A 27,640-nucleotide genomic window follows, 5' to 3' on the forward strand; every position below is an offset into this window, starting at 1 on the left:
TGGTTCCCTGGACGCTGCAACTGTATGGAAGCCTCACTTCAGGGACGGGGGGAGAGGGAAGGAGTACGGAACAGGTGGGTGCGCGCGACCCTCCGCGTGGAGCGGTTGCTATGGTAACCAACGGACGAAGCAACGGCTCTTTAAGGCGTTGCGGGCCGCAGAGCTTGCCTGGGCTGACTGTGTGGTGGAGGCCGCCGCGCTGCCCCGCGCTCCCCACAGCCTCCCCTTATAGGAGCTGCCAGTTCCATTCTGGCAGGGAAGCTGGGCTCAGCGCAGCCTGGCTAGGCTCTGCCTTGTGCTTTGTGTCATTAGGCTGTGGAACTCCCTGCCACTGGATGTGGTGATGGCCTCTGGCCTGGCTGCCACCACGCACAACACCAGCACCAGCGGGGCTGCCACTGAAATTGAGAGTTGGGAGAGTTGGGACAGACAAAAGAAAATGTTTCTTTTCCTGCTGTGTGGTGAGTCTGAGGAACTCCTTGCCACTGGATGTGGTGATGACACCTGGTCTAGATGCCATCACACCCAGTACCAGGGAGCCTTCACTGAAATCGAATGTTGGGAGAGTTAGGACAGACCAAAGAAAAAATGTAATTACCCAGCATGTGATTGGTCTGTAGAACTCCTTGTCACTGGATGTGGTGGTGGCATCTGGCCTGGATACCTTTTTAAAAGGGAATTGGGCAGATTTCTGGAGGAAAGGTTCATCACAGGTTACAAACCATGATGGGTGTGTGAAACCTCCTGATTTTAGAAATAGGCTGCCTTGCTGGGTGCAAAGGAGGGCATCAATTGTCTTGTTTGTTCCCTGAGGCATGCAGTGGGTCCCTGTGAAATACAGGAAGCTGAACTGAATGGGCTTTGGCCTGATCCAGCAGGGATCCTCTTATGTTCTTCATGTGCATAAGTCCATGAAAGCAAATGAAGAGCTTAGTGATTCCTTATTTATTTTCATTCAAGATGTTTTTTTTTTATTTCCAGTTTCTTCCTCCACCCATTTCCATTACTTAAAAAAAAAAAATTTATTTTCAGTTGTAGAGGTAGATTACCCCTTCTCCAGACATCCAAAATGTGAAATTTTGAATTATTTTTGACTCTTCTGAAATCCAGACATTTTTGTCCAAGACCTGTCTTCTCTAGTGTGAACCCTAGAACAGTGTTTCTCAATCAGAGGCATTAGTACCACCTGTGGTACTTGAGATGGTGTCCGGTGGTACTTATGGAACCCTCAGACACCCTGCACCTGGCAGCGAGACCAGCAATGCAATGTGACAAGCAGCAGTAGGAGGCTCTTCTCAGCTTGTAGAACTCCAGCTTGCACTTTTAATGTGCTTGAAAAAGCCTCCTGTCCTCCCTGAGCCTCTTAGACCAGTGTTTGTCATGTTGCATCTGGCCTCCCAATTCAGAAGTAATTGACCATAACATCATCACCAGTTACTTCCAGTGGTATTTCCAATAGGTGGACCAAGGAAAGTGGTACAGTGGGGGACAAACATTGAGAAACAGTGCACTAAATGGTCTTGTGCTCATTCCCATATATAGCGCAGGTACAGGCTGTAAGTTCTATTCTCTGCAGTGTGTACCTGTACAGATATTGTTGAAAAATGTCTGGGGCAGCAGACACCCATATGGATAACCGTGAAAAGAGCAAGAGGAAGCAGTTCTCATTATATTTATGCAATTATTTCAAAAACCAAACAAATCCAAAATCCAGACATTTTCCCATCCCAAGCAGTCCAGGTAAGGGATACTCAACCTGTATACATTTCTATCTCTTCCTCTGAACAGTAGTGAATGGCCAAGCCCAGATCCACATACAACCTGACCATACATGTATTTAAGGGAAAATAAGTCTCATTTGCTATTCTGGGAGCACACAGTGGAACTTAACATCTGAATGCACATACATAGGTTTGCATTGTAAGACTGCAGTCCTGTATACTCTTAACTGGGAGAAAAGTTCCTGTTGATCTCAGTGGGAATTATTTCTGCATAGACATGCATAAGCTTGTACAGTATCTTTAAGGTCACCACCTTAGCTTCATAGGTTGCATTTACAGACCAACCTTATGCATGTTTATTTGGAAGAAAGTTTCATTAAGTTTGGTGCACTTGCTTCTAGGTAAGCACAAATACAAGTTATCAAACCAGATATGTGCAAAAAAAATTTTAATATCTATATTTTTACATCACTGTACAGCATACACAGATTGCATGAACTACCCTAATCTCTTTTACCTATTTTAGATTTAATGTTTTGTTTTTTAAGTTCGTGGCACTTTGTCTTAACATCAACAGGAAAAAATAGGTTCAGGGTTTTCCTAAAAGGAGAGAAGAAACCTGGTATGTGAACATATTACTGCATCTCATGCTCTCTTTTAAAATTATGATCTGCATGCTGGTTTAAATGGTTTGTCTTCTTCTCTACTATATATAATTTATGTATAGGAAATGTGTGATGCTTGCAGCAGCTGACAATATTTATATATTACTGCAAAGTGTTTGGAACTAGTACAGAGATAATAAGTGGTAAAAAGAGAGTAAATGGGTGTCTGCTACATAAAAAGCAACCATGTCTCCACATTCAGGCTAGTCATTCTGGCACATAAATTACATTTAGCATATGTGCGCCTCTGTATAGTGGCCCTGCGTTCAGCTGTTGCTAGGCAGTACGAGAGGGAGATGGGTCAAAGTATATTTGTGGGTACTGTCTACTATTGTTGCCTTGTTCTAGCAGAGAATAAAATATTGTTGTAGTATTCAGGTAAGATACTGCTACTTGAAGTAGAAACAAGACCCATTAGAGTCAATGGGGCTTACTCCCAGGAAAGTGTGGATAGGATTGGGCTGTTATTCTGCAGTTCTGTCCACACTTATTTGAGAGTAAGCCCCATTGATGATAATGGAACTTACTTCTGAGTAGATGTGCATAGGACTGGGACCTTAGACATATCGTTCAAGCCTGTTTTTACAATTCAAACTGACAGGCTTTGCATTAACTCCTTTTTATTAATATAGACACAAAACAAGAGTACAACAAGTTAATCATTTTATGATAAATAGCAGTCAAGATGTGATCACACAGATTCCTATCCATATGAGCATGAAAAAGTGGGACCTTTTTAGATTTCATAAGTATTTTATTATAATTTAGTTCTGAATTCTTTATTGCTCTAATTCTCACAAAGACTTATCCAGTGCTAAAAGCTATCTAGTCCAGCTTCCTGTATCTCACAGTGACCCACCAGTTGCTTTAGAATTTAAAGTGTAGATGCCTGTTGAATCATGAAGTTCATAATTCAATACATGTAGCACACACACTGGTTTTTTTCTTCCCAAATCACATTTAGGTGGCTTATAAACTTGGAGACAAACGCTATGACAGTGCTGCCTGTAGGTTTAATTTTCACAAGGCCGCAGAAAAATGGTTGAGTACATCTACTTAGGAGGAACTGGGTGCCTAGGAACTAGAATTTGGATCCTTCCATGTCTGTCACATATTGACAGAATTTATGAATTACAATGTAAAATTATACATGTGTATCCTAAATATTGCCTTAGGATTGTGTTGAATAACATGTAAAACTGTTATAATCAGATTTGAGAAGCATGTTGGTTAAACCAGGCATTAAGTATTGTTTTGAAGTTTTTTTCCCCCTTTGTTTGCTTTACCTGCTCTCACTAGTTATTTCTTGACTTCTAGGAAAGATATCTAAAGGGCAACTCATATGTACAAATCCTAAAAATTGTATACCGAGAACTCAAGCTTATGCATGTCTACTCAGAAGTAAGTCCCATTACAGTTAATGTAATCCAAACAACTGAGAATTGTTTTTAATTTTAATGAAGGTTTTCCCAAAAACTGAAAAAGCTTTCTAACAAGAATTGTTTTAATTGTTCCACTGGTGCACTGAATTTCTAGTTTAACATTGCAACTTTTTCCTTACACAGTAATTCTAAGCAAACATTATTTAGATTCTAGAAGAAATATAAAATCCTTTTCTTATGCCGGGTAAAACTAAAAGCCTTCTAATCTAGCTGCATTTCCAGTTTTTTCCCCCCACAGATTGTAATCTCTCTCTATACCTATATAAATTGAAGCCAGGATTTTATTTAATATTTTCTCTACAGAGACATAGGTGTTCTTGATCTGTGAATGCTGACCTTGTTGCTATAAACATAAAACATCTTTAATCAAATCCTTTTTATATAAATGGCAAGTTAAAACCAGCAGGCCAGCTAGAAATATGTCATTGATCCATAATAGATGTAGGTTGCTGGTTTTATTGAACATCTATAGGTATATTTTGGGGGGGGGGGGGAATTAGTACTCTAGAAAATGAATATATATGGCAATGATATCTTATTGCCTTATAAACCAAGACATAATTATTAATTTTTGTTAATAATTAGCCTATTTTTGTTAATAGACATTATTAATTTTTGTTTAAATTCATTGGAAGAAGATTCTGTGCTTTACAAAAGATTTTATATTGTTACTATTGAGTAATTTTTTATTATTATTATTTTTTACTCTTTTAGGTATACAGTATAAATACTGGTGATGACTCTTCAGGAACTGGTTCAGACTGCAGCCAGTTTATATCCCGCGAGAAGAGCCGTGTGCTTTGATGATTGCAACAGTAACACTCCAGTTATCTATACATACAAGACTGTTATTAGCCTAGCTACAGAGCTGACAGATTTCCTTAGGAAACATTGCCATGTCACTGAATGCTTGGAAATAGGTCTCTACTGCTACCCAGCGATTAATCTGCCTTCTTGGATCCTTGGGTATTGCTATGAGCTCATATTCACATAAAGTTTTTAATATGAATTTAGAATATATTGCAGTCACTTTATTCAGATTATTAAAATGCCTATTTGTTTTAGTTTATCCTAGAACCTGCTCTAAATGTTTTGAAATTGCTTCCAGAGGAATCTGTTAATTAAAGATGTCAGGGTGGCTTTTACTGGCAAAACAAATGGCCACAAACCCAAACTTGTTTGGAAATTTAAACCACTAGATGGAGTATGTGCACTGTGATGAACAAAATCCACTTTCTTCTTAAAATTTTGGGTTTGTTTTCTTCTTAAACTTCAGGTGTTCATGTTCTCATAAAACAGCTTGTTTCTCTCTCTGAATCCGGATCTATGAAATAGAGAGAGAGAGAGAGAATTTGCATGTACCTAACACCTTGGTCATCTTCAGTAGAATTTTTATTTTCCTTTAAAGAGCAGGCTATTATACCTTGTTAGAAACTGCTTTGAAACTTCCTTCAGTTTCAAAAAAGGTTTGCCAAATGTCATGGTGGGAGGGGAGGGGGGCTCTTGGTGAAGAAACACAGACACAAGTTCCCTTGAGTGCATGGAACTAGTAATGCATTTGGATTGGATCCTGGCCATGAACATAGGCACAGAAATTTGGAATTAGAACCGCAGGTACTTTTTTATACTAATCAGAGCAAAAGTCCATTTATATTTGGATTCCTCAAAGGAAGGGATTTGAAACATAGTGAGTGGAGGGCTGAATCCAGCCCATTCCTCCCCCCTATTCAAAATTGAGCTGCACTATAGAAACTGACAAGTACACCTGTCATGATTGACAGATAGGTGTGCTCATAGCTGACTTAGTTCATAGAGTCTTAGGCTGATGTGGTTAGCTTTAATGATGTAACTCTGCTTAAGTAGCCCAGTTAGTTCATTCTTTATTTGTCAGTAACCGATTCGAGCTTTCAAAAGATGTCAGGGAGACATTTTTCTGGAATTGTTATTTTGAGAAGCAGGTATGCCAGAGATTGCTATAAAATTTTTATATCTCTAGTTCATGCCTTGTCACTTGGGAAACATTCAGTTAGTTTTCATATGCTAATTTCACAAAACAATGAAAATAAGAGTTGTTTTGTGGCATTTCAAGTTTGCTCCACATTTCTGTATGTCCATCCTTTATATGTTTTATTAAAATACAACACAGCTTCATTTATGCTTTTTAGAGCCCAATCCTGAGCCCTGTGCACCGGCTTACTGCTGGAGTGCACTGTCACAAAGGTGCCATAAGGTCCATTTGTGAGCCCTTTCTGTGGGCCAATGCTGGAGCTAGCCCAGCATGAGTCCATGCTTGGCCAGCACTGGGCCCATGTTCTGGGTGGGGGAAGGGCAGGCAGAGGACAAGAGGAGGTGTGGCGGGGGAGGGGGCAGGGCAGGAGGGGGACAGGATTGGTCTGGCAGAGCTCAGCTCCACCAGATCCTGAGCCCCATGTTGGGCTGCATGGCCTGACATGGGACTCTTCAGTTCTGTGCCAGCTGAAGAGCAGCCGCAGAATCAAGTAGCCCCATTGCAGAGCTGCTTGACTTACTTGAAGGGAAGGGGACGAAAGTCCCCTTCTCCCGAGGTGGCAGTGGCAGTGGCCCAGGGTGCGTAGGATACTGTGACAGATGTTTTTGGTGCTGTGGCAGCCCCACAGAATTGGGCTGTTAGTGGGATCTTAAATCTTAAAGAATCTTATGTTTATCATTTATATTAGCAAAATCCATCTACCAACTGTGTATCAGGGAAGACCTATGAAAATTTCTATGTAGATTAGACTTATAATTTTCACACTGTCTTCATCCAAACTTCTCTGTGTGTGGGGGGGTGGGAAGCTGTCTCTCAGGGGTTTGTCACATAGAATTGCATGGTATATCTATTTCAGTTCAAGATATTTAGTGAATGCAGAGATATTTTGGCCATCCACTGCATCAGAATCACCATGAGATTAAAATGTAGTTGTTTTTTTTCAGTTTCAGTACCTTTATTGGCATACAGTTAAAAGATCATTAAACACTTTCATACAGCTAAAAAAAAAATGTTTGCTTATAACATAACATACCAACTTGCAATTAACTCCCGAAATTCAGAGACTTCAAAGAAATGGGGGCATGCTTCAGATTAGACGCCACAATTTGCGAGATAAATGTGGCTATCTGGGAAATGGTGTTAGGGTCAGTGGAAGCTAATAAGGCTTGCAATATAGCAGAATCCTCCAAGAAAAAATTGAGATAGGGTTGGAGAGCTGGACATTTCCTCCTGGCCTCATAATGAAGTGGACAATGGAAAAGAAGATGGACTAAAGTTTCTACAGCACGCTGAGAACATGGACAAATTCTCTCATGTGGAGGAGTACCATTGAATCTGCCCCAGAGGACAGCAGATGGAATGGAATTACTACGGGCCATAGAAAAGGCCCTTCTAGTTTTTGGACATTCCAAAGTGTATAAATAGTTGGGAATTTCCCCTACTCTGACCGGTAAATGAAAGTGTAATGGTGAGCAGACTTTGTTGGCAGCAGATAAAATATTGGAAGTATGAATATCCAGGAGTCTCTCTTTGATGAGCCTAATGCCTCGTCTTGTGACAACTGGCCAAGTAAATCAGGCTGAATTCCCAGTTGTTTTATTTTTGTAGTCCAAAATTTATCTGTAAAGTAAGGGTCATCAAGAAGATGGAATAGAAGAGTGTTGGAATCAGTATTGTAGAGAATTTTAAGCCAATATTTAGTCGCTCTAATCCACGCCAGAGTTTCAAGTTGGATTTGACCTGATTCTATACAGAGCACCTCATAAGAAACACACCGGGGCAAACCTAGTATGCTTCTTAAAAAGACTGACTGAATCTGCTCCAGTGAGCTATTAAACGATTGGATCCAGAGTGGCACCCCGTATAGAAGTTGGGGGGAGCATTTCGCATTAAAGACCTTCAGTGCCGCTGGAATATACGAGCCACCTTTGCTATGGAAAAATTTAACAATGGCTTGCGAAGAGGCTTTAGCAAGGGAGCGAGCCATATAACGATGGCACGTCCATGCTAAATTATGCGAAAAAAGAATGCCCAGGTATTTGAATGTCCTAACCTGTTCTACAGTTTGTCCATTAAATCTCCACTCTCCAGGACCTTTCAAAAACTACAATTTTTGACTTGGTATAATTAATTTGTAGCTCATTAGAGCAAAAAAATTCAATACACTTCTTAATCAAGCGTTTCAACCCCAAGCTAGAACGAGATAAAATACCCGCATCATCAGCATATAATAAAATTGGGACCTGCAAGTCCCTCAATCCAGGAGGGTGACCGTCGACAGGGGCTAGAGCAGGAGCCAGGTCGTTTAAAAAGAGATTAAACAGTGTAGGAGCCAACACACAACCCTGCTTCACCCCCTTGTTGGTGAGAAATTCATCAGTGCAATTACCTCTCGGGGAATATCTAACTTGGGCAGTTGTATTTGAATATAAACCCCGGATAAGAGCAAGCAGTTTAGGATCTAGCCCCATACGAGCTAGTTTTATCCATAAAAGATTTCTGCTCACATTATCAAAAGCCCCTTTGAGGTCTAAAAATGCAACAGAGAGTTTTGATCTCATTTGGGTGGAATATTTGTGCGCTAAATGTTGGAGAATGAGGGCATGATCCAGGGTGGATTTCCCCTGTCTAAAGCCTATTTGTTCTGTTCCCAAGATGTTAGAATGGGTAATCCATTGATTAAGGTGCTGAAGGAGAAGTTTTGCGTACAGCTTACCAATTACAGAAATTAAGCTGATAGGTCTAAAATTGTCCGGCTTGCAGGGATCACCTTTTTTAAAAATGGGGATCACTATGGCTTTAAGCCAGACTTTGGGAAATTGACCAGAAGCATTGATAGCTGAAAAGAGCGGGGCCAGAATGGATGTCCAGAACCCTCTCCTTTAAGAGTGAAGCCCAATAACAACTCACAACAGGAGAGGGAAAGTTTAATTACCACTGCTTGCAATACACGTCTGAGATCAATTCCCTCTGCTGTAGTTCTTAATATTCCTTATGGAGATTAAAATGTAAAGGACGTTGCTAGTTACTTTAGGAATGTTTGAACTGACTTTCATAATACTGAGTGCAGAATAACACTGAAAGAATATTCTATTAATATCTAGAAATAAAGGCCAGTTATAATATGTTAAATAAATACAATTTTGTTGTAACTTGACAATGTTTTTTATTTCTAATGTCTAGTTCTTGAGGATAGTTTTCGTTACTAAATTAAATTTTGTGTTTTGTTAGAATTCTTCAAGTGCCAGCTGCATATTCTCCTATTGATCCAGATGCCTTGCCAATGCTGTCTGCTTCTTTTATGAAAAAGTGTAACTTCCAGTATGTCCTTGTAGACAAAAACAAAGTTGATGTAAGTGCAGGTGCTTCCAACATTTTTTTCAATATTAAAAATATGATTTATTAAAATATGATTAAAATATTAAATTAAGTATTTAAATTAAATATTAAATTAAATATTTTAAATATTAAAATATGATTTGAAAACATGCTATTAGGAGATTCAGGGCCCAATCCTATCCAGTTTTCCAAGCCTAGTGCAGCTGTGCCAAGGAGGTGTGAATTGCCTTCTGTGGTGGGGAGGCAGTCACAGAGGTCTCCTCAAGGTATGGGGACATTTGTTCCCTTACCTTTGGGCTGACTTGCGGCTGCACTAGTGCTGGAAAGTTGGGTAGGATTGGGCTCTCACCTCTTGCTTCTCAAACGTACAGCTCAGTCTCTCTGTATTTACTTGGAAGTAAGCCCAACTGAATTCTTAGGATGGGCTCTCAAAACTGTATTAGTCTGCAGTTGAACTCATTCTTAGTGCTGATTTGCTTGGGGTTTTAAACTTAAGTCTGTTGTTTTTTACTATAAACTTTACACACTAGTAGCCCAATCCTTACTCATGTTCCAGTGTCGATGCAGCCATGCCAAAGGGTCATGTACTGTATCTTGTGGTGGTAAGGGGCAGTCAAAGAGGCCACATCCAGGTAAGGAAACGTTTGTTCCCTTACCTCAAGTCTGTATTGCAACTGCATTGGCACTGGAAAGTTGATTAGGATTGTGCTGATAATTATCTTAGCCCCATTTGCAGAATTTCTTGCATGCTATTGTTATATATTTAACAGTATTTCACAGCATTTGGTTGATGCTATTTCAGCAATAAGCCAGGCATCTAGAAGCAAGTCCCCATGAATTCAGGAAAATGTAAAAATTATAGGCAGTTTTCAAATCCCATAAGAGTCTTGGGGTCCAAACCAGCAAGCATTAGTCCTGTGCTACTTCACCAAGCTTCAGTTCATTTAGTTGTGGACCACGGCCTTAGGTGAAAATCTCTTTCTCTTGAAGTCAGCCTACAAATAAGATGTCATAAAGTACTCATTACTTTTGAAAATATTTTGAATTACTTGTTGTAAGATCATAATACAGAGAAAAAAGTAATAGATTATACACGCTATAATAACATCTTTTACTCTCTTTCAGAGCTTTGCAGTAACACATGGACCTTTGTTTTGCCATGATTCAATTGAAATAGAGAAACTTGATTTAATACTTTTCCAAAGAAACTGCTGCAACATTAATATAAATCCACTGATAGCTTGTGTAAATGATAACAACAATGAAAGTTCTTCAGTGAGAAGTGACTGGGAGGCACCCATCTTAGACCAACATGGAGCAAAGCCATTTAAAGGGTTTTTGGATGTTAGGCAGAAACACTCCTTGGCGTATATTTTACATACATCAGGAACAACAGGGATCCCCAAAATTGTACGAGTGCCTCATAAATGCATAGTACCAAATGTTCTTCATCTTCAGTAAGTCCATTTTCCTTTTCTAAACGACTGTTTAAAAAAATAGCTCGAGGGCAGGTTGTTACATTGAAAGCACCTAAAATTGGCAAAGATAATATCCAACATAAATCTTGTCTGCAAAGCTTGCCTCTTAGGGCGCAGTCCTAACCCCTTATGTCATTGCTTTCCGGCACTGGCATAGCGGTGCCAATGGGACATGTGCTGCATCCTGCAGTTGGGTGTCACTCACGAAGGCCTCCTCAAAGTCAGGGAATGTTTGTTCCCTTACCTCAGAGCTGCATTGCCCTTATGTCAGTGCAGGAAAGCACTGACATAAGGGGTTAGGATTGTGCCCTTAACCAGACAAATATAGAAGGATATGGGTGAAGATCTAGCCGCAGCCTCATCTTCACAAATATGTTCTTCTCAGATTAAATTTGCAGTTATAGCTTTAGAAAACATCCTGTTGCTTATGTTTCAAAATATACCTCTTCACTAAGATGGAAGTTTTAAAAATACTTTCTTGGAAGTCTCATTTAATTTATTTGGCCTTACTTCTGTTTAGGGTTGACTGCTAATCAGACCTTTATTTTGCAATGAACTTGGAGGTAGCCTGCTGTAATTATATTAGAATGCTCACCTTAGTATGTAATGTTATACTAACAAAAGTATTGCATGTTTTGTACTTGATGGCAGATAACAAGAGTGGGAACGTACCAACATATTTTTTTTGTATGAGAGTATAGTGAAAGTGTGCGATTTAGATTTTGCAACAGTATAGCTAGTGTGTAGTAATATCGTAGTTTAAAAAAAATTAAAATAGTGTGCAGAAGAGCATGCTTGAGATCAGAACTGCAGCAAGAAACAATGTATTAAACTACTTCACCAAGCTGGTTTATGCTCCATTTTTGGTGCCTGCTCCTTTTTTATTTTTAATTTTTTTTAAAGAAGAAAAAACCAATATAGACCAACTCTATAAGCCCTTAAGGACTGGTTCACACATGCTTGTTCATCACTTCATCCATCAAAATTTAAAGACACTTTCATCACTTCTCCTCAACACAATTGCAGTGCTTTTCAGTGGCATCAGTTCCTATGTTCCATAAAGCAAGTGATAGCTATGCATGTGTGAGTCAGCCCTTAGGTAAAGAGTTATTTTACCTGCTAATTGGGTAAGAGGCACTTTTTCAAGTGGGTGCTCCTTTTTTTAGCAGGGGGAGAGTAACTGGCCCACCTCACCCCAGCACTGTCTGTTCTAGTGGCTGTCTGCTGGTATTCCTTGGCATCTTTTTAGATTGTGAGCCCTTTTGGGACAGGGAGCCATTTAGTTATTTGATTTTTCTCTGTAAACTGCTTTGTGAACTTTTAGTTGAAAAGCGGTATATAAATACTGTTAATAATTAATAATAATAATTTTCTCTTTAAGTGCATTTTCTTTTACATCTTTCAGCAAATGAGGACCCAGTTGCAACCAATTTTGCAGTGCTGGTGCAGCTGTGCCAATGGGGCATGCACTGTATCCTGTGGTGCGGAGATAGTCACAGAGGCCTCTTTAGATATGGGAACATTTGTTCCCTTATCTTGGGGCTACATTGCAGTTTCACCAGTGTTGGAAGGTTGGATAGGACTGGACCCTGAGCCAGTTTCAGTCTTGATTGACTGGTATGCAAGAAGTAAAGATTTACTTGCTTTTTGAAGATAGAGGTACTTCTCAATTCTCTATGCACTGAATCACAATCTATCTTTTACAAACAGTCCTAATTGTCTTTTAAAGTTTTGTCACTTCTCTCTCCATCTGAATTCCTGTCCCTGTTTTGCTGGAGTTTTATTGCTGCAATTCCAGTTGATTGCTCAAATGCCCTGCTTTCAGAACAGAAATAATAAGCCATATGTTTTTTTATGGTTGAATTAAGCCATCAAATCATTTCAGTTCTAGAAAACACATTTTTAAGCACAGTCAGCCTTGAAGGCATACTTTAGTTTTGTATGCTTTTCAGGATTTCAGTTTATTTTATAACATGATAATCCATCATTTTGCTTCCTTATTTACTTGACCTGATTTTATTTTGGACTGTTATAAGCAATATTAGATATGATCCAGACAGCACCTTTTCAGTGATTTTTTCACCTGTTAAATCATTAGAACTTGAAGGTTACTGGATGCTGCCCTACAACAATAGTTCAAACTGTATATAGTTCAAGCACTTGCTCCCAGGTGGAAGCTCTGATGCCAGAAGTAAGCCCAGCAGAGAGTAAGGGCCCAATCCTACCTAACTTTCCAGCACCAATGTAGCCACACCAACAGGGCATGCACTGCATCCTGTGGTGGGGAGACAATCATGGAGGCTTTCTTAAGGTAGGGGAATGTTTGTTCCCTTACACTGGGGTTGTATTGCAGCTGCATCTGTGCTGGAAAACTGAATAGGATTGGGCCCTAAGGCTATTAGGGAATAGCACTGCAAGGTGGTGAGTGTAACTGTAAGGGGGAATTAGTTTCCCTACCCATGTTTGTTTGTTCCTTAAATTGTACTTTAAATCATTTTACTTTTTTATGTGCTATGCGTATGTCTCATGGGGTACATGAACCCTGCCCAATTTTCTTTTGGCCTTTGCCTGAGCAGTACCCCAAGGAATGTCCTGCTGCTTCTGAGCTTTCAAGGTTACTGAAAACTGACAACCCGAGTGGTAGCCCTCAAAACATCTGCTGTTATGGTGAGAGGAGGAATTGTTGACAATTTGAATTTTGCATGGAGTGACATCATTCTTGTTGTAGAAAATGTAAGGGGCTTTCTATGACACTGTGACAGCCTCAGACTCCAAAACTTATACTGTACAATGGCTGAAGTATCTGTATTCATCTCTTTTTCTTTAGAGATGTTTTTAAGGTTACCCCAGATGATACAGTGTTTTTGGCTTCTCCCTTGACATTTGATCCATCTGTAATTGAATTATTTCTTGCCCTGGCAAGTGGAGCTTGTCTGCTTATAGTACCTACGGTGATTAAAATGATGCCGCATGAATTGTCTGAGACTCTCTTTAAACGCCACGGAGTGTCTATATTACAGGTAAGATGTGGGAAGTGGTGATTTGACTATCCAACTACTGTTCACTCTGCATAATGCATATATGCAGCTGTGTCTTTCCATGAATGCAGGGAGTGTTAGTAGGAAGGGCTGCACCAGAGTTGGTTTATGTAGGACAGTCTTGATGTTTGGTTCTTGTGCCAGTGTGCCATTGGTGCGGTATGGCTAGGGCAGACTTAGGATATGATAGACATCGTGCCAGCATCTGTGTGACGGGGCACAGTGTCCTAATAGGATTGTGCCACCACAGTCCCATTGCTCTCAATTCCCCTGCAGGCATCTTGATACCCTGTACAAGTGCTCTAACCCACAGTTTGAGAACCAAGGCAATGTGTTCCTGATCAGTTATTAGATTGGCCAGCAGATCCTGAAGCAATTGAGATTAGAGTACTTGTGTGATTGCTTTGCAGTCATACAGTTGATACCACTGGTTTTTCCTTCCATCCCATATTTACAGATTCTGAGCCCAGATGGCTGAAAAGTTATACTATTCTCACTCTGAAGTCTTAATTTGAAGTGGTGGTAGTAGCCATAAGAACCTGCCTAGTGCCAGTTGGTTGTCTGTTGCAGACTGAATTATGTCTGTGGCTGCCAGTTGCCAGTCTCTCTGTATTTGATAGTATGTTCAGTATAGCAGCGGATTTCTTAGAATAACAAATAACCTGCCTGTATGCTTATTTTACACAATATGCAGGCTACACCAACACTTCTGAGAAGATTTGGAGTTAATCTCATTCAATCAACTGTGTTGTCAGCTGATACATCACTGCGCATCTTGGCTCTTGGTGGAGAAGCATTCCCTGACCTAAATGTGTTGAGAAGCTGGAAGGGAAAGGGAAACAAAACACATGTGTTTAATATCTATGGTATAACAGAAGTTTCCTGCTGGGCAACCTGCTACCAGGTTCCTGAAGAGATTTTTAGTTCTTGTCATCGGTAGGAAATATCATTCTGTTTTTTGTCCTGTGCTTGTACTTTAATTGATGAATAAATGATAAAAGGATTAGTAGTACAAATCCTCTATAGATGGAACACTCAGAGAAGTTCAGTGGGTTTCTGGGATAAAGAATTTCAAAGCCAGGCCTATAACCCTTATGAATAACACAACCTTGAAAGAAGCTGATATATTCTGAATTGAGCTTGTGCTGTTGTATATTTAAAATGTATAAATATATGTAATAGTTCACCGGAGATGAAGTATCCGTAGGAAGTTGCTGAAATGCTGGTAATCTTTTTCAGGATTTTTTATCGCTTGTCCAAATAATGTTTTAAGAAAATATTTATTCTTCTGTTACCTCCCTTCCATACTCTTCTTTCTTCCCCTGGGTTTTAGATTTGATTCCCTTGTACCACTGGGATCACCACTGTCTGGAACAACAGTTGAAGTGAAAGATGCTAATCGTTCTGCCATTCTAGAAGGTGAAGGTCAAGTGTTCATAGGTGATTTTTCTGCTTACATTTTTTTAAATTATGGAATTTACTATCACAAGAAGTGATGGATACTAGCTAAAGTGGCTTTAAAAGAGGATCAGACAAATTTAGGGTGGATAAATCTATCAATGACTAAGTAAGTCCTCCATGTTCATAAGCAGTATGTCTCTGTATACCAATTTCTGTAGCTGAGGATAGGTTACTGTCTTCATGTCCTACTTCTGATTTCCTGGAGGTACCTGGTTAGCCAGTGCTAGAAGGAAGTTGTTTGCTATATGACCCTTCTGTCTGTTGTATCAGGGTTTATGTTTTTGCTTTTAGTACAACTGTGTACAATCTTGTGACTAGATCATTGGGAACTTGAAGTTTTTAAACCATGTTGTTTTTAGTGCTGTGAGGCAGATTAGTTAATGGTTGTTGTTAAAGAGATTTTTTTTTAGCATTTTCCGCCTTTCAGAAGCTTCAGATATATGTATTCTGAAATTCTCTGAAACATAAAATGAAGTTGTATATTTTGATCCCCATTATCATAATGAGGCTTTTTGAAAAAAGATCAGGCAAATTTAGGTAATGTATTTGACAGTATGTTGCTTTTTGTAACTTGTGTTATAGTGATAAGGTTTGTTGTTTGTTTCAAAATAGAATTATAAAGACACTGTGTGAAGGCAAAGTTGGAGGACAAAATGGGTGCAGCACCTTTAGTTAGCAATGACTCCCTTTTCTCTTACTCTCTGCTGCTGCTTCTTCTCACTTATTTGGGATGTACTGGGAATTTGGTTCTTTTCACTGACACCACCCAAATAGAAGGAGGTTGCCCTGCAGAAGTCTCCTTCCCTGATTAACAAAATCCAGGGAGTCTGCTGCCTGAGCTGGCATATGCCATAGATGTGAGAGAACCACTGCCACAGAGAACACTGAAAGAAGCAAACAGTACCAGGATATGATAGGTTGAGAGCTGTGGTAAGCCTGCTGCCTCCTAGTTAAGCCAGGCTAGTAAAAGTTAAACTACAATAGTAAAAATAAGGAGTTTATTAAAAGGCTGAGGAATCAAAACAATAGATCAAAAAAGGCATGGGATAAAAGCAGAGACAAGTGTAAAATAAAGGGAGGGGTGGCTTTACTCCTGGTAAAGTGAAGGGAGGGGTCACTTGTCTTGAGAGTGAAGCCTTTCTAAGTGCCTGGAAAGAAATTGACTGTCTGCCTGCCACTCTTGTGCATTACAAAGGTAAGCAAGGCTGTTTTTAAATTGCTGAGCAAGGGGACATTGTTTCTTAAATGAATTTCCTTTAATGTGTTTTTTGGCATCCACATTTTGGGGTTCTGAGAACAACCCTCGTGGATACAAAGACTCAACCTGTATTGTGGTTTATTGAGATCACATTACATCAGCATTGTAAACAGGTGCACTTGTGCAAATGTTTTAGAGTTTAGTGGGAGTGGAGGGGTTGCTTTTCCCTGTCAAGTGTAGCTTATCTGTGCTATCTATTATTTAGCCCCCTTTTCACTGCTGTCTGCATTGTATGGATTAGTGGAGTGGGAACTGATGAACTGCCTGTTCTTGTTTTGTACAGGAGGCAAGGAACGTGTATGTTTCTTAGATGATGAAGTAACACTGCCTGTGGGCACAATGAGAGCAACTGGAGACTTTGCAAGAGTTAAGGATGCGGAAATATTTTTCTTGGGGCGGAAGGACAATCAAATTAAACGTCATGGGAAACTGCTCAATCTTGAATACATACAGCAGGTAATGTAATAAATAACAATATATCTAGAGCAGCGTTTCTCAAACTGTGGGTCAGGACCCACTAGGTGGGTCACAAGTCAATTTCAGGTGGGTTGCATAGCATCTCACTCAGCCGAAATTGAAAATACAGAGCTGAAAATACAGGGTACAGAGTTGCTGGGCAGGGCAGGCTCCTGGTGGAGAGAGACATAGTGCTTTGCCCTGAATAGGTGGGAAGATGGGATGCTGGGAAGGGCAGAGAGCTGTGTGGTTGGAGAAGAATCCAAGTCTGTGTTCTGCTTTAACTTCTGAGCTGGAATGTTTGAATTCCAAGCTGTGCAATATAACTGCACAAGCTCACTGTGTAATGGAACCTTTGGCTTATTGTGGCTTAGGTTTAAGGACTAACTTGATGATGTCACCTCTGACCATGACATCACTTCCAGGTTAATGATATCACTTCTTTTGGGTCCCAACAGATTGTCATTCTAGAAAATGAATCCTGGTGCTAAAAGGTTTGAGAACTACTATCCAGAGAGTTCTTTAGTATCCTGAAAGTTACTTTTGATCCTTGAAGTATTTGGAGAATGGATAGTGCTAGAGTTCTTGAAGATTGCTTTGGTAGAATTAGGGAGCAATTCTAACCCCTTATGTCAGTGCTTCCCAGCACTGGCGTAAGGGCAATGCAGCTCTGAGGTAAGGGAACAAACATTCTCTTACTTTGAGGAGGCCTCTGTGAGTGCCACCAACTGCAGGATGCAGCACATGTCCCATTGGCACCACTATGCCAGTGCTGAAAACCACTGACGTAACAGGTTAGGATTGTGCCCTTAGAGGTTCTTTCAGGGGAAATTAAGAGGCTTTGAACTTAACAATAGTGGGTTAGTGAATATCTCACTTCTTTTCTTCAAATTCCATGCAAAAGACTGATAAAAATGAACAGTAAGAGACAAAAGGCTGATAAGGGGAGGTTTAAAAGGTTTTGTGAAGAGGAACCAGGGAAGAGTAGGAGAGGCATACTGCATCTGAAATGGGAGAAGGAGTTAGTAGGAAAAAATTAGGTGAATGATTTTTAAATGATTTTGCTCTTAACAAATAATGAGTTGACTCTGCAGATTTTTGAATATATGTTCCATGCTTGCCTGGTGAAGATGTAATTGTCCTGATCTCTATTGTAATAATGGTTAAGAGACTGAAAGCGAGCTGTGGGATTGTGTATTTCTTTCCCCAGGCCTTCTCTTCCTGTGTGTGCATTTCCCTATTGGCTTTTTCCATGCTTAACCAACTTTTAATCAAAGCACCCATAATAACCTGGACTTGAAAACAGAGTTTCCTAGAGATTAAGAACATTATATATTGTGCTACTTTTTTTTTATTGTGTGCCACTTGTGTTACATAAAGTAACTTAGGGCACAATCCTAACCAGGTCTACTTAGAAGTAAGTCCTATTTTGTTCACTGGGCTTACTCTTAGGAAAGTGTGGTTAGGATTGCAGCCATAGTAATTTACTAAGAGCCTAATCCTGAGCTCTTAGCACCGGTCCACTGCTAGCGCTGAGTATCACAAACATGCCATAAGGCACATCTGCAGCCCTCAGTGCTGGCACTGGGCTAGCACTGGTGGACTGGTGCAGCTCCGCTGCTCTGAGGCAGCCCAAACTGCCAGGTAGTGGAGAGGTAGGTGGGGGGAGGCAGGGTTCCTGTGTGGGGGGAGGCAGGGAGATGGTGGGGAGGAGGCGTGCCGGGGGACGGAGGTGGGACTGGAAGAGCTCTGCTCCTCTGCCTTCAGAGCCTCTGTGTCTGGCTGTGGGTCTGACACGGAGGCTCTTGATTCTATGGCAGCCCAAGGTTTGCTGTAGAATTGAGTAACCCCATTGTGGGGCTACTTGCCTTACCTAGGGAAAGGGGAAGAAAGGAGGCACAGCTGCCTTGTTGCTCACAGGATGCCACGACAGCTGTTCCAACGCCGTGGCATCCTGGTGCAACAGGCAGCTCAGGATTGGGCTTTAAGTTATTTATCTTATTAGTACAGCGAGTATGCTGCAAGCAGGCATGCCAGAAAGGAAAATTGGGGAAGGAGCATGATTGGAGAGAGCCTCTTCAGACAGGATATGCAGGAAAATCAAGGTATGCAGGAATATCATTCTTTTAAAAAATATCCCCAGCCTCTAAAATAGAATCTCCAGTCTGATGGAAACTGAGAGTTGTACATGTGCACTATACTTATTCTGCCATTGAACTCTCAAAGCAGAGAGCAGTATGCAAGCATTTGCTCAACCGAGGCAGACTTGCACTCAGCACCTTTCCCTGGAGCCAACATTCGGAAGATGCTAGATGCTTCTCATTATGTCTAAAGGGAAGGTTAATGTCATGGCTGTCTATGAGTCTAGCTGAATCTGCTAGGGCCCATTTTCTCAAGTCAGCTCGAACAAAGAAGCTGCTGTATGGCGGGTGAGCATGGCAAAGTGTGGGAGAGCAGTTGGAGAGGAAATATACAAGGAAGAAACTGATCCACCTCTTTGCCCAACTCCTCCTTCCAAGAATATTTTCTGTAGACCTCCAAAATAATGTTGAGGATTCATCTGGTAAACAATTTTTTAACAATGGTCAAGAGTTTTTTCCCCAGAATGCTACTCTCTGTCAAATATGGAAATACAGATGTTAGCCATTAATATAGCCATGAATATTATATTCATTTGCATAATGATAGGACTAAAAATGTATTGCCAAGTGATATTTGATGCCATTTAACTATTTCTATTCATTGCCAGCATTGCAGTCTTTCTCTCGCTCTCTCTCTCTCTGTAGCTGAGAAATAGGTATCATTCCATTCTTTACTGTGTGTAACTGGGTCACTCCTATACCAACAGAAATTTATTCAGTAAAAGGTACTTATGCATTTCTTATCTAGGTCAAATGATGCAACAACTAACTATGTTCCAAGCTTTTAGGGTTATATACAGTATCTTGCTTGTTGCTTCAGTACAATCATTCCATCACATTCATGGCCACTACAGTTTATCTGAATTATAAAATGAAGGAAGAGTTGAAGCCAATACAGACTCAGATGTATGTAGGGAGGATGGTTCTTCTCTTTCTATCACTTGTGGCTGTCATTTTTGTCAAAGTAAAATTATTTTATTTTGCAGATAGCAGAGGGCTACTGTCAAGTGGAAACTTGTGCTGTGATCTGGTATCAACAGGAAAAATTAATTCTTTTTGCTGTGCCCAGAGGCATTTTAAAAAGAGAAGACCTTTTTAAGGAACTCAAGGAACACCTCCCTAGCCATGCAGTCCCTGATGAACTTTTGCTGATTGACACTTTGCCCTTCACATCACATGGTAAATGAAATGTACAGTAGTGTGAATAAAAACAAGAACTGTAATCCAGAGTGCCATTTTAGATACCCCCAGGTTTGAAAGCACATGGTGAGAACTTTGAGTTTCCCTTTTCTTAGAACAGCAGATTTCCATACCATATCACAAACAGGTTTGAATGTCTCTCAAATTGTTTGCCATATAGGATCTGGGAGGGTTCCGGTTGAATCCATGTCCAAAACTTTGCCAAGCTAGATGTAAGCACATGATTCTCTGGATTGGGACTCTTGCTTTCTGCACTATTGATACATGTAAACTATTGTTGTATGATGTAGCAGATTTCTACATAATCAGTCTTTACATATTCTTGTATACTCATATTCTCCAAAATGTGGCAATTGCACCATACATTTTAATGCAATGATAAATGTAGATTCTCTAGCCCTAGCCTCCACTTTCACTAAGTTCAGTGTTATATCAGAATGAGTGCTCATATCTTAAAAACAAGGGAATCTGGTTGAAGTACATACTTGAGCTATAGCAAATACATCGAAGTGCTAAATTTGTGGATGTGATAAAAACTTCTTTTGATTCTTTCTTTTGTACAAAGGCAAAATTGATGTGTCTGAATTGAACAAGATTTACAGCAGCCATCTGAACTTCAGGAAGAACAACAGTAAGCTATGCAAGAAAGAAGAATTGTGGGAGAGACTGCAATATTTATGGAAGGTAGTGTTCTGAGTTGCATCTGTCACTGCATTTTGGGTCCCCATATGTGTCAGGAATTAAAAAGTTTTGAATAAGGAAGAAGAATGTATTCTGAATATTCTCGCCTCCTTTAGTATATGTACTGTAACTAGTGCCATTCATTTGGTATTTTAATATGGCTTTATTGCAGTAGCTGTATGGAAACCATAGCAATTCATTTTTTTCCCTCAAAAAGCTAGAGCTGGACCCTAGGGGCCAACTGCATGCTACAGAGAACACAAAAGTTTGGCCGCCTTTTTTTAATTCTCTAAACTGGTGTGAGGCAGAGGGCTGCAATCAGCCTGAAAATGCGTTACAGGATTATGGGGGCTTTATTTCATAGGCCATGCCATGGTTCTGACCCCAATCACACATGTTCCACCGAGCTATCTATAGAGTTAAAACAAATTCCAATGACAGCCAGTGGAAGCTTCTCTAAAATTGTAAGCATACTCAAGGAAGCACACAATTTGGATCAGAACTTAAACAAGAGGCTCCACACTCCTCCTACCCATATTTTGCTACCACCCTTTGCCCTAGTTAAAGATAAAAATAAAAGCAAGAGCCAAACTCACACATTTTCCATCATAAGTGTTGGCCCTAGTGGACCAATTGTAAGGAATAGGGCAATCTACTGCCATTTAATTTGTCAGGTTTTCCTGAATATTACCTTGTATGCCAAATAAACTAGAATACTTGCCTCTCTGAGAGTAAGTAGGGCATAGAATTTTTGTTTTCAGGCTACTGTTCTGAAAACTTCCTAAAAGATTTGCTTGTTTCTATGTCATAGAAGCTGCATACAGACAGACAGAATCTTTCTAATAATTTTCCTTTGCAGTTATTTGTATTGCCTTCTGGCACAGCCATCTGACTTCAGTATAAGTTTTGCTTTCTTTTTAAAAGGGGAAAAATATTATATGTTTGCAAAATTTCAGTTGGCTTGGACTCTGTTCTCAGTTGGCTACCTATAGTCTATATTGGTTACTCTGATTCCTGGGATTTTGTTGCTCTGTGAATTACTAATTTGTTTCACTGTTGGGGTGTAGTCAGGTGTGTGGTCCATGCTTTTCTCTCTTCTCTTCTTCCCTAGTCTCTTCTGAAACTTCCAGATGATTCCAGCAGCATTTCACAAGATTCACTGTTTTTGTACAGTGGTGGAAATTCTCTTAATTCATTACAGTTTCATGAGGAAATTGAACATATGGCAGGCAGGGCAATCCCTGGTCTTCTGGAAATGATCTTTAGTCGCTCCATTGGTGAAGTCTACAGACATGTTCTAAAAACAGTTTTTCCAAGTCAGGATCAAACATTAAGCTGTAACGATTCTGTGAAAAGAAAACTGAGTGAAAGCAGTGGAGAGGAACACAGTAGAAAGTGTAAAGAATCAATATCTGGAAAGCCCATAGAGACTGAGGCATACACCACTGGATTTATTGCAGTAAGCCGAGGAAACCGGTTGTTGTCTATATGTGAATCCTTGAAGGACCAGAGTAATAGAGGACAGACGGGGGTTCACCTAAGTCAACAGGCGGCTTCTTCACCTCTTACAACTTCTGATGGGATGAAATGTCAAGACCGAGCAAGTGAAATTCTGAAGAGTAAGCCTGGTGAGTCAGTTGCCAGCAGTGAAAATATACCAGAAGTTGATTCTGTACAAGAATTTCCCATTCAAGAGAACCTTGGAACAAGTGCTGAAAAGTTGACATTACACATAAGGTGGAAGTCAAACTTGGGGAAGTGTGTAGATGCATCTCCACTAGTTGTAATACCAGCTGCTGATGAATTATCTGCCTCTGTATATATTGGGTCTCATTCTCACAAGATACAAGCAATTGACCTATTTTCAGGAAAAGTCAGATGGGAGAGAAACCTTGCAGATCGTATTGAATCCTCTGCCTGTGTGTCTAAGTGTGGAAGCTTCATAATTCTTGGTATGTTTTAAATCTTGTTTTGCCTATATTTTTGACATACTAAGCAAACTGCAGTGTGTTTCTAGTGATCTATAAGAGGCATCTAAAGTTCAATACACGCAGAAATAATCAGTAGATGTATTGGTCTATGGAAAAAAATCCTAAAGCTGATGTAGGATACTGAAATGATTTCCTTGCTTTGGCTTTCAGACCCCTAGTTCAGTAACCCATGTAGATTATTTTTGTCAACAAAATCATGTAGTAAATAAATATGGAGAACAATCTGTTATGAGGTGGCTGCTTTCTTATGTGAGTGTCGTACACATCAGTGGAGACAAGCTTGTAATGAACACTGCTGGTTTTATGAATTTCAGGTATATAAAAATGCACGAAAATAGATTCTAATGATTCATATTGTTTTGCATTCACGAAGATGGTTACGATGCTCATCCAGATATCTTTTTTGTTTGTTTGTTTCTGTGGTTGTATTCTCATACAGGATGTTATAATGGATTTGTGTATGTACTCAGAAGCAGTAATGGGGAAATACACTGGATATTTCCTACTGAAGATGCAGTGAAAAGTAGTGCTGCTGTGGATCCTACCACAGGACTAGTCTTTATTGGATCTCATGACCAACACATATATGCTTTAGATATTTATGTAAGTAGTCACAAATGCTAGATGTACAAGAACTAAGAAAGTGCCTCCTCTGTCCAGCATTTACTTTGAAGTAAACAATTTCAGTGGAACTCACTGTCAAATGCTTAGAACTGCAGCTTTAACCATTACCAATAAACACTGACTCAACCTAGATGACAAACTGGGAGTCATGGACCATGAGCTGACATAGGCATTTTAACATTGATTGCTTATTGATTTTAACTTTGTAAGCTGCTTTGAGTACATATTAATGTAGGAAAACCAGGTATAAATTATTTAAAGAAAATAATTAGTAAATTAAATAAGATTCAAGTTAATTAGATTTGCTTTAGAAGGTTGTCAGATTATTTGGTGCTGACTCTCTTGGCACTTTAAAGTGCTTGCCACACTATTCCTGTCTTGCCACACTATTCCTGTTTTTCCTATTGTAAAACAGAAACTGTTTGGCATATTTACATCACAATTCTAGTCTTTGTTTGACTTGTTAACACACATTTTTGTGTACCCTTTCTTCTTTCTGAATTTGCATAATGCTATTAGTTTATGAAATAGAACTGTGTACCATATACCTTCTTCCTAAATCTAATGTGAAAAAGGTAAGTATTGGAATTGACATGAGTTTTGGTAGGCTGAATACCAGTATTTCACAAAGAGATTTACCTGCAGAATAAAAAACAATTTAAAATGTGCTGATTTTGCAAGTTTTTGAAAAATGCTTGGAAAATTCTGCAGTTTGCCCTTTAATTGAACAATGGCATAACCTTTTATTTGCATTTATGTTGACAGAAGGAGGAGTGTGTCTGGAAGTTACACAGTGAAGCTGGAGCTGTATTTTCGTCTCCCCACCTAAATCTTTTGCCTTATCACCTGTATATTGCTACGCTTGGAGGCCTGTTGCTAGCTGCAAATCCAGTATGTATTTTTCTTGTTGTGTATGATCCAGAAATGTGTTCACATCCAGATTCTATAATGGCATTAAAGTCTGTTAGGAAAAGCAAGAGGCACTGCAGAAGTAACTTGGAGATAGTGATATATAGATATTAAGGTTATCTGTATACAATGAAAAGGTTTCTCTGATGAACCCATCCAGTCTCTTGTCAGCATACACTGCTGGTATATATACACTGATAGCAGTGCTGGTATATATATGCTGGTATATATACACTGCAGCATACTGGTTCTCCAGTTGAACAAATGCAAGATCTATTGAATCTTTCCAGTTGTATTCATATGAAATATGGTAGGAAGCAAAATTATTAAAGTGGCTTCACTGTAGGAGGAAGTGTTCCCATGGAACAATTGCTGTGTATTTGTTTTCTACAGGGAAAGTTTTCTGCCATTTTCCCTATAACAAATATTTCCACATTTTTGTTCAGCTGCTCAGCTTATTCATTAGTCTAAGCCATGGGGTACTGCACTCATATGTTATACATATGTTCACAGGTTACAGGGAATACAATCTGGAAAAGCTTTTGTGGAAAACCTGTCTTCTCATCGCCACATTGCAGCAAGGAGTACGTGTGTGTTGGATGTGTGGATGGAAATTTGTATTGTTTTAGCCACTTTGGAGAAAAGGTAAAAACCCATCCTGTTACAGATTAAATAAACAGAATGCCAGATGCAAGGGAGGGCACCAGGATGCAGGTCTCTTGTTATCTGGTGTGCTCCCTGGGGCATTTGGTGGGCCGCTGTGAGATACAGGAAGCTGAACTAGATGGGCCTGATCGAATAGGGCTGTTCTTATGTTCTTAAACAGATTAAATTTAACTGTCTTTTAATTTACTGTTTTAGCATTAATTTTTGTAATAGCCAAGTGCAGGTTGTATTGTGGTCTGTTTTTCAGAAGGGCAGTTGAGATAGAAGTGACACTGAGACCTAATTCACTCATTCATGCACGTGATATTACTTCACTTGAGGTCTCATCACGTGATGATTTGTGGCTGAACAAGTAGCTATTTGGAGTGAAATGAAAACTCTGTGTTCTGAGTGCAATGGCTGTTCTTCCAGGCAAGACTTTGCTTAAAGGAAGTCATTGAATGATGAACTAAAGCAGTGGCTTTGAATTACAGCTGCAGTCAATACTTCATTCTTCCCTTTCCTCTTTGGGGAGGGCCTTTGGATAAGAAAATAACAGCACAATCCTATGCTGTTGAAATGACTTCTCTGCTGGCACAGGCTGTTGTAAACGTGCCATAAAGCAGGTTGTGATAGTGCAGAAGTTAGTAGCACTGCTGGAAAGGCCTGTGCCTTCCTGCTGGTGCCAGTGCAGACCCTGACATGTGCCAGAGAGGATAAGCTCCACGCCAAACAGCAGAGAGACGGGGATAGGGGAAGATGGATTGGGCCCAGGAGGAGGGCAGGATCAGCGACTACTGATTGTATCAATTGGCAGCTATCCCCATATCCTATTGTCGTTCCCCACTGCCTTGAATCCACTCAGATTTGCATCAGTAATTTAGCAGGCACAAGTCCAAGTAAATCCATTGCCACGAATGGAGCTTATCCCAGGGCAAGGGGATGAATGTGGATCTGTTGAATTGGAGGTGTATATCTTATCATTTTTAAGACTAGCGTTAGGAGATGGAAGGATTCCTTTGCATCACTAGTTTGTTCCTAACAAGTAAAATAAGTGTCTTGCTAATGACACTAACTGAAATTTTTATGTTTTTTAATTTCTTAAATATTGAACTGTAGGTTTGGCAGTTTTCTACCAATGGACCAATTTTTTCATCGCCATGTATTTCAAATTTTACTGAAAATATATTCTTTGGCTCCCATGACTACTTCACTTACTGCTGTAATTTGGACGGTAATTTATTGTGGAAATTTAAGACCACATCAACTGTGTATGCAACTCCATTTGTTTTCCATAATGATTTGGAGGGCAGAACTTTTTTGGCAGTGGCATCTACGGACGGTAGAGTATGGATCTTGAATGCTAAAACTGGTTCACTGGAAAGTGCTGAGAAACTTCCCGGAGAAGTGTTCGCTTCTCCTATTGTATGGGGAACGATGCTCATTATTGGCTGTAGAAATAATTATGTTTATTGTTTAGAGTTTTGTAGCTCTTCATAAATATGAAGACAGCTTCATAAATGTGCAGTGGCCAGTCTTGTGCATCGTTTGACCCAAACTGTGCACTAAAACTGTTGAAACTAATAAGCTGGTCCACATATCTGTTAAACCAGTGTATTTGGATTTAAATTAACATAGTCTGCTTGACATCAGACTGTTCATGCATATTACACAGATGCGTTTTCAAGATATGAACATGGGACATGGTCATACTGCCCTTATCAGCAAATGCCAAACGACATTCACTGACACAGTTAGAAAAATGGGACTATAATTCCTACCAAGGCCAAAAGCAGCATTTTATATTTAAGACTTATGTGAGGCTATACTTTGGGTTGTGGATTTTTCATTGGAGAGCAGCATCAACTCAACAGTTACAGACTGACTAATTAAAATTTCAAGACTGCAGGAATGAATGAACTAATGGAGTTCACCAAAGAAATGAACTGAGTTCATTTCAGCAGATTTAGGTGGGAAAATGAGGGCTTTTCATTATGCACTGTAACTGAAAGTTTGGGAAAAAAAATAAGTGTAAAGAATAAATAAATTAAAAATATATATTTAAAAATTTTTGTTGGTTGTTTTTGGGAGTGTATGCATGTATCTATTCCAACTACTAAGTAGAGGTTCTACCTGTGTGTGTGGCTACTCTGTTGCATGAAATTACCCTTTTTTTCCTCTTATTGTTACTATAAAATGCTGTAAGGTACTGTACATAGTGGAATTCATGGAATTAACATAGGAACTTCTTAAAAAGTAGCATCTACCTCCAAAGCAGTTCTGTATTTTTGAAGTACAGTATTTGCGTCAATATATAGGTCTTGTTCAGATCTCTTACCTGCAACAGTTTGCAGTTGTGAGTTGAATTCTTGGGTGGAGCTCATAATGTATACCATCATTTTTCTAGGTGTAGGAAAATAATTGAGAATAACGTAGAAACGTATTATACTGTAATTTTTGTTTATCCAATATTATCAGTGTGGATTCATTTGTTGAACTTTAATTTAAATCCTGTCACTACTAGAAACTTTAAAAAAAAAGAAATCAAAACTACTTTCATAGCTACAGAAACACTTGTAGGTT

At 39.6% G+C, this 27,640-nt stretch overlaps 1 protein-coding gene across 3 annotated transcripts; it reads left to right on the plus strand.

Annotated features, from left to right (window-relative positions):
• Position 1: 1 nt before the first annotated feature.
• Positions 2–27,088, plus strand: AASDH (aminoadipate-semialdehyde dehydrogenase). Of its 3 annotated transcripts, none has more exons than XM_066632429.1 (16): positions 2–74; positions 3,704–3,787; positions 4,543–4,794; positions 9,068–9,188; positions 10,301–10,632; positions 13,481–13,673; positions 14,386–14,627; positions 15,025–15,131; positions 16,694–16,866; positions 19,994–20,186; positions 20,773–20,891; positions 22,000–22,840; positions 23,319–23,482; positions 24,269–24,394; positions 24,926–25,057; positions 26,177–27,088. In XM_066632429.1, the coding sequence occupies exons 3-16, from the start codon at positions 4,565–4,567 to the stop codon at positions 26,555–26,557; spliced, it is 3,354 nt and encodes a 1,117-aa protein (XP_066488526.1). In that variant the 5' UTR covers positions 2–74; positions 3,704–3,787; positions 4,543–4,564; the 3' UTR covers positions 26,558–27,088. The 3 variants fall into 3 exon arrangements, with proteins under 3 accessions (XP_066488526.1, XP_066488528.1, XP_066488527.1); XM_066632431.1 differs by having other exon boundaries at positions 15,025–15,110; XM_066632430.1 differs by lacking the exon at positions 3,704–3,787 and having other exon boundaries at positions 42–74.
• Positions 27,089–27,640: the final 552 nt, after the last annotated feature.

Source organism: Tiliqua scincoides, chromosome 6 (assembly GCF_035046505.1).
Source record: "Tiliqua scincoides isolate rTilSci1 chromosome 6, rTilSci1.hap2, whole genome shotgun sequence".
NCBI classification, from domain to species: domain Eukaryota; kingdom Metazoa; phylum Chordata; class Lepidosauria; order Squamata; family Scincidae; genus Tiliqua; species Tiliqua scincoides.

Coding starts and splice junctions, on each gene's coding strand:
- AASDH (XM_066632429.1), top strand. CDS start 4,565: ATGACTCTTCAGGAACTGGTTCAGACTGCAGCCAGTTTATATCCCGCG. Junction 4,795..9,067: donor CTGCCTTCTTGGATCCTTGG/GTATTGCTATGA, acceptor GTGTTTTGTTAG/AATTCTTCAAGTGCCAGCTG. Junction 10,633..13,480: donor CCAAATGTTCTTCATCTTCA/GTAAGTCCATTT, acceptor CTTTTTCTTTAG/AGATGTTTTTAAGGTTACCC.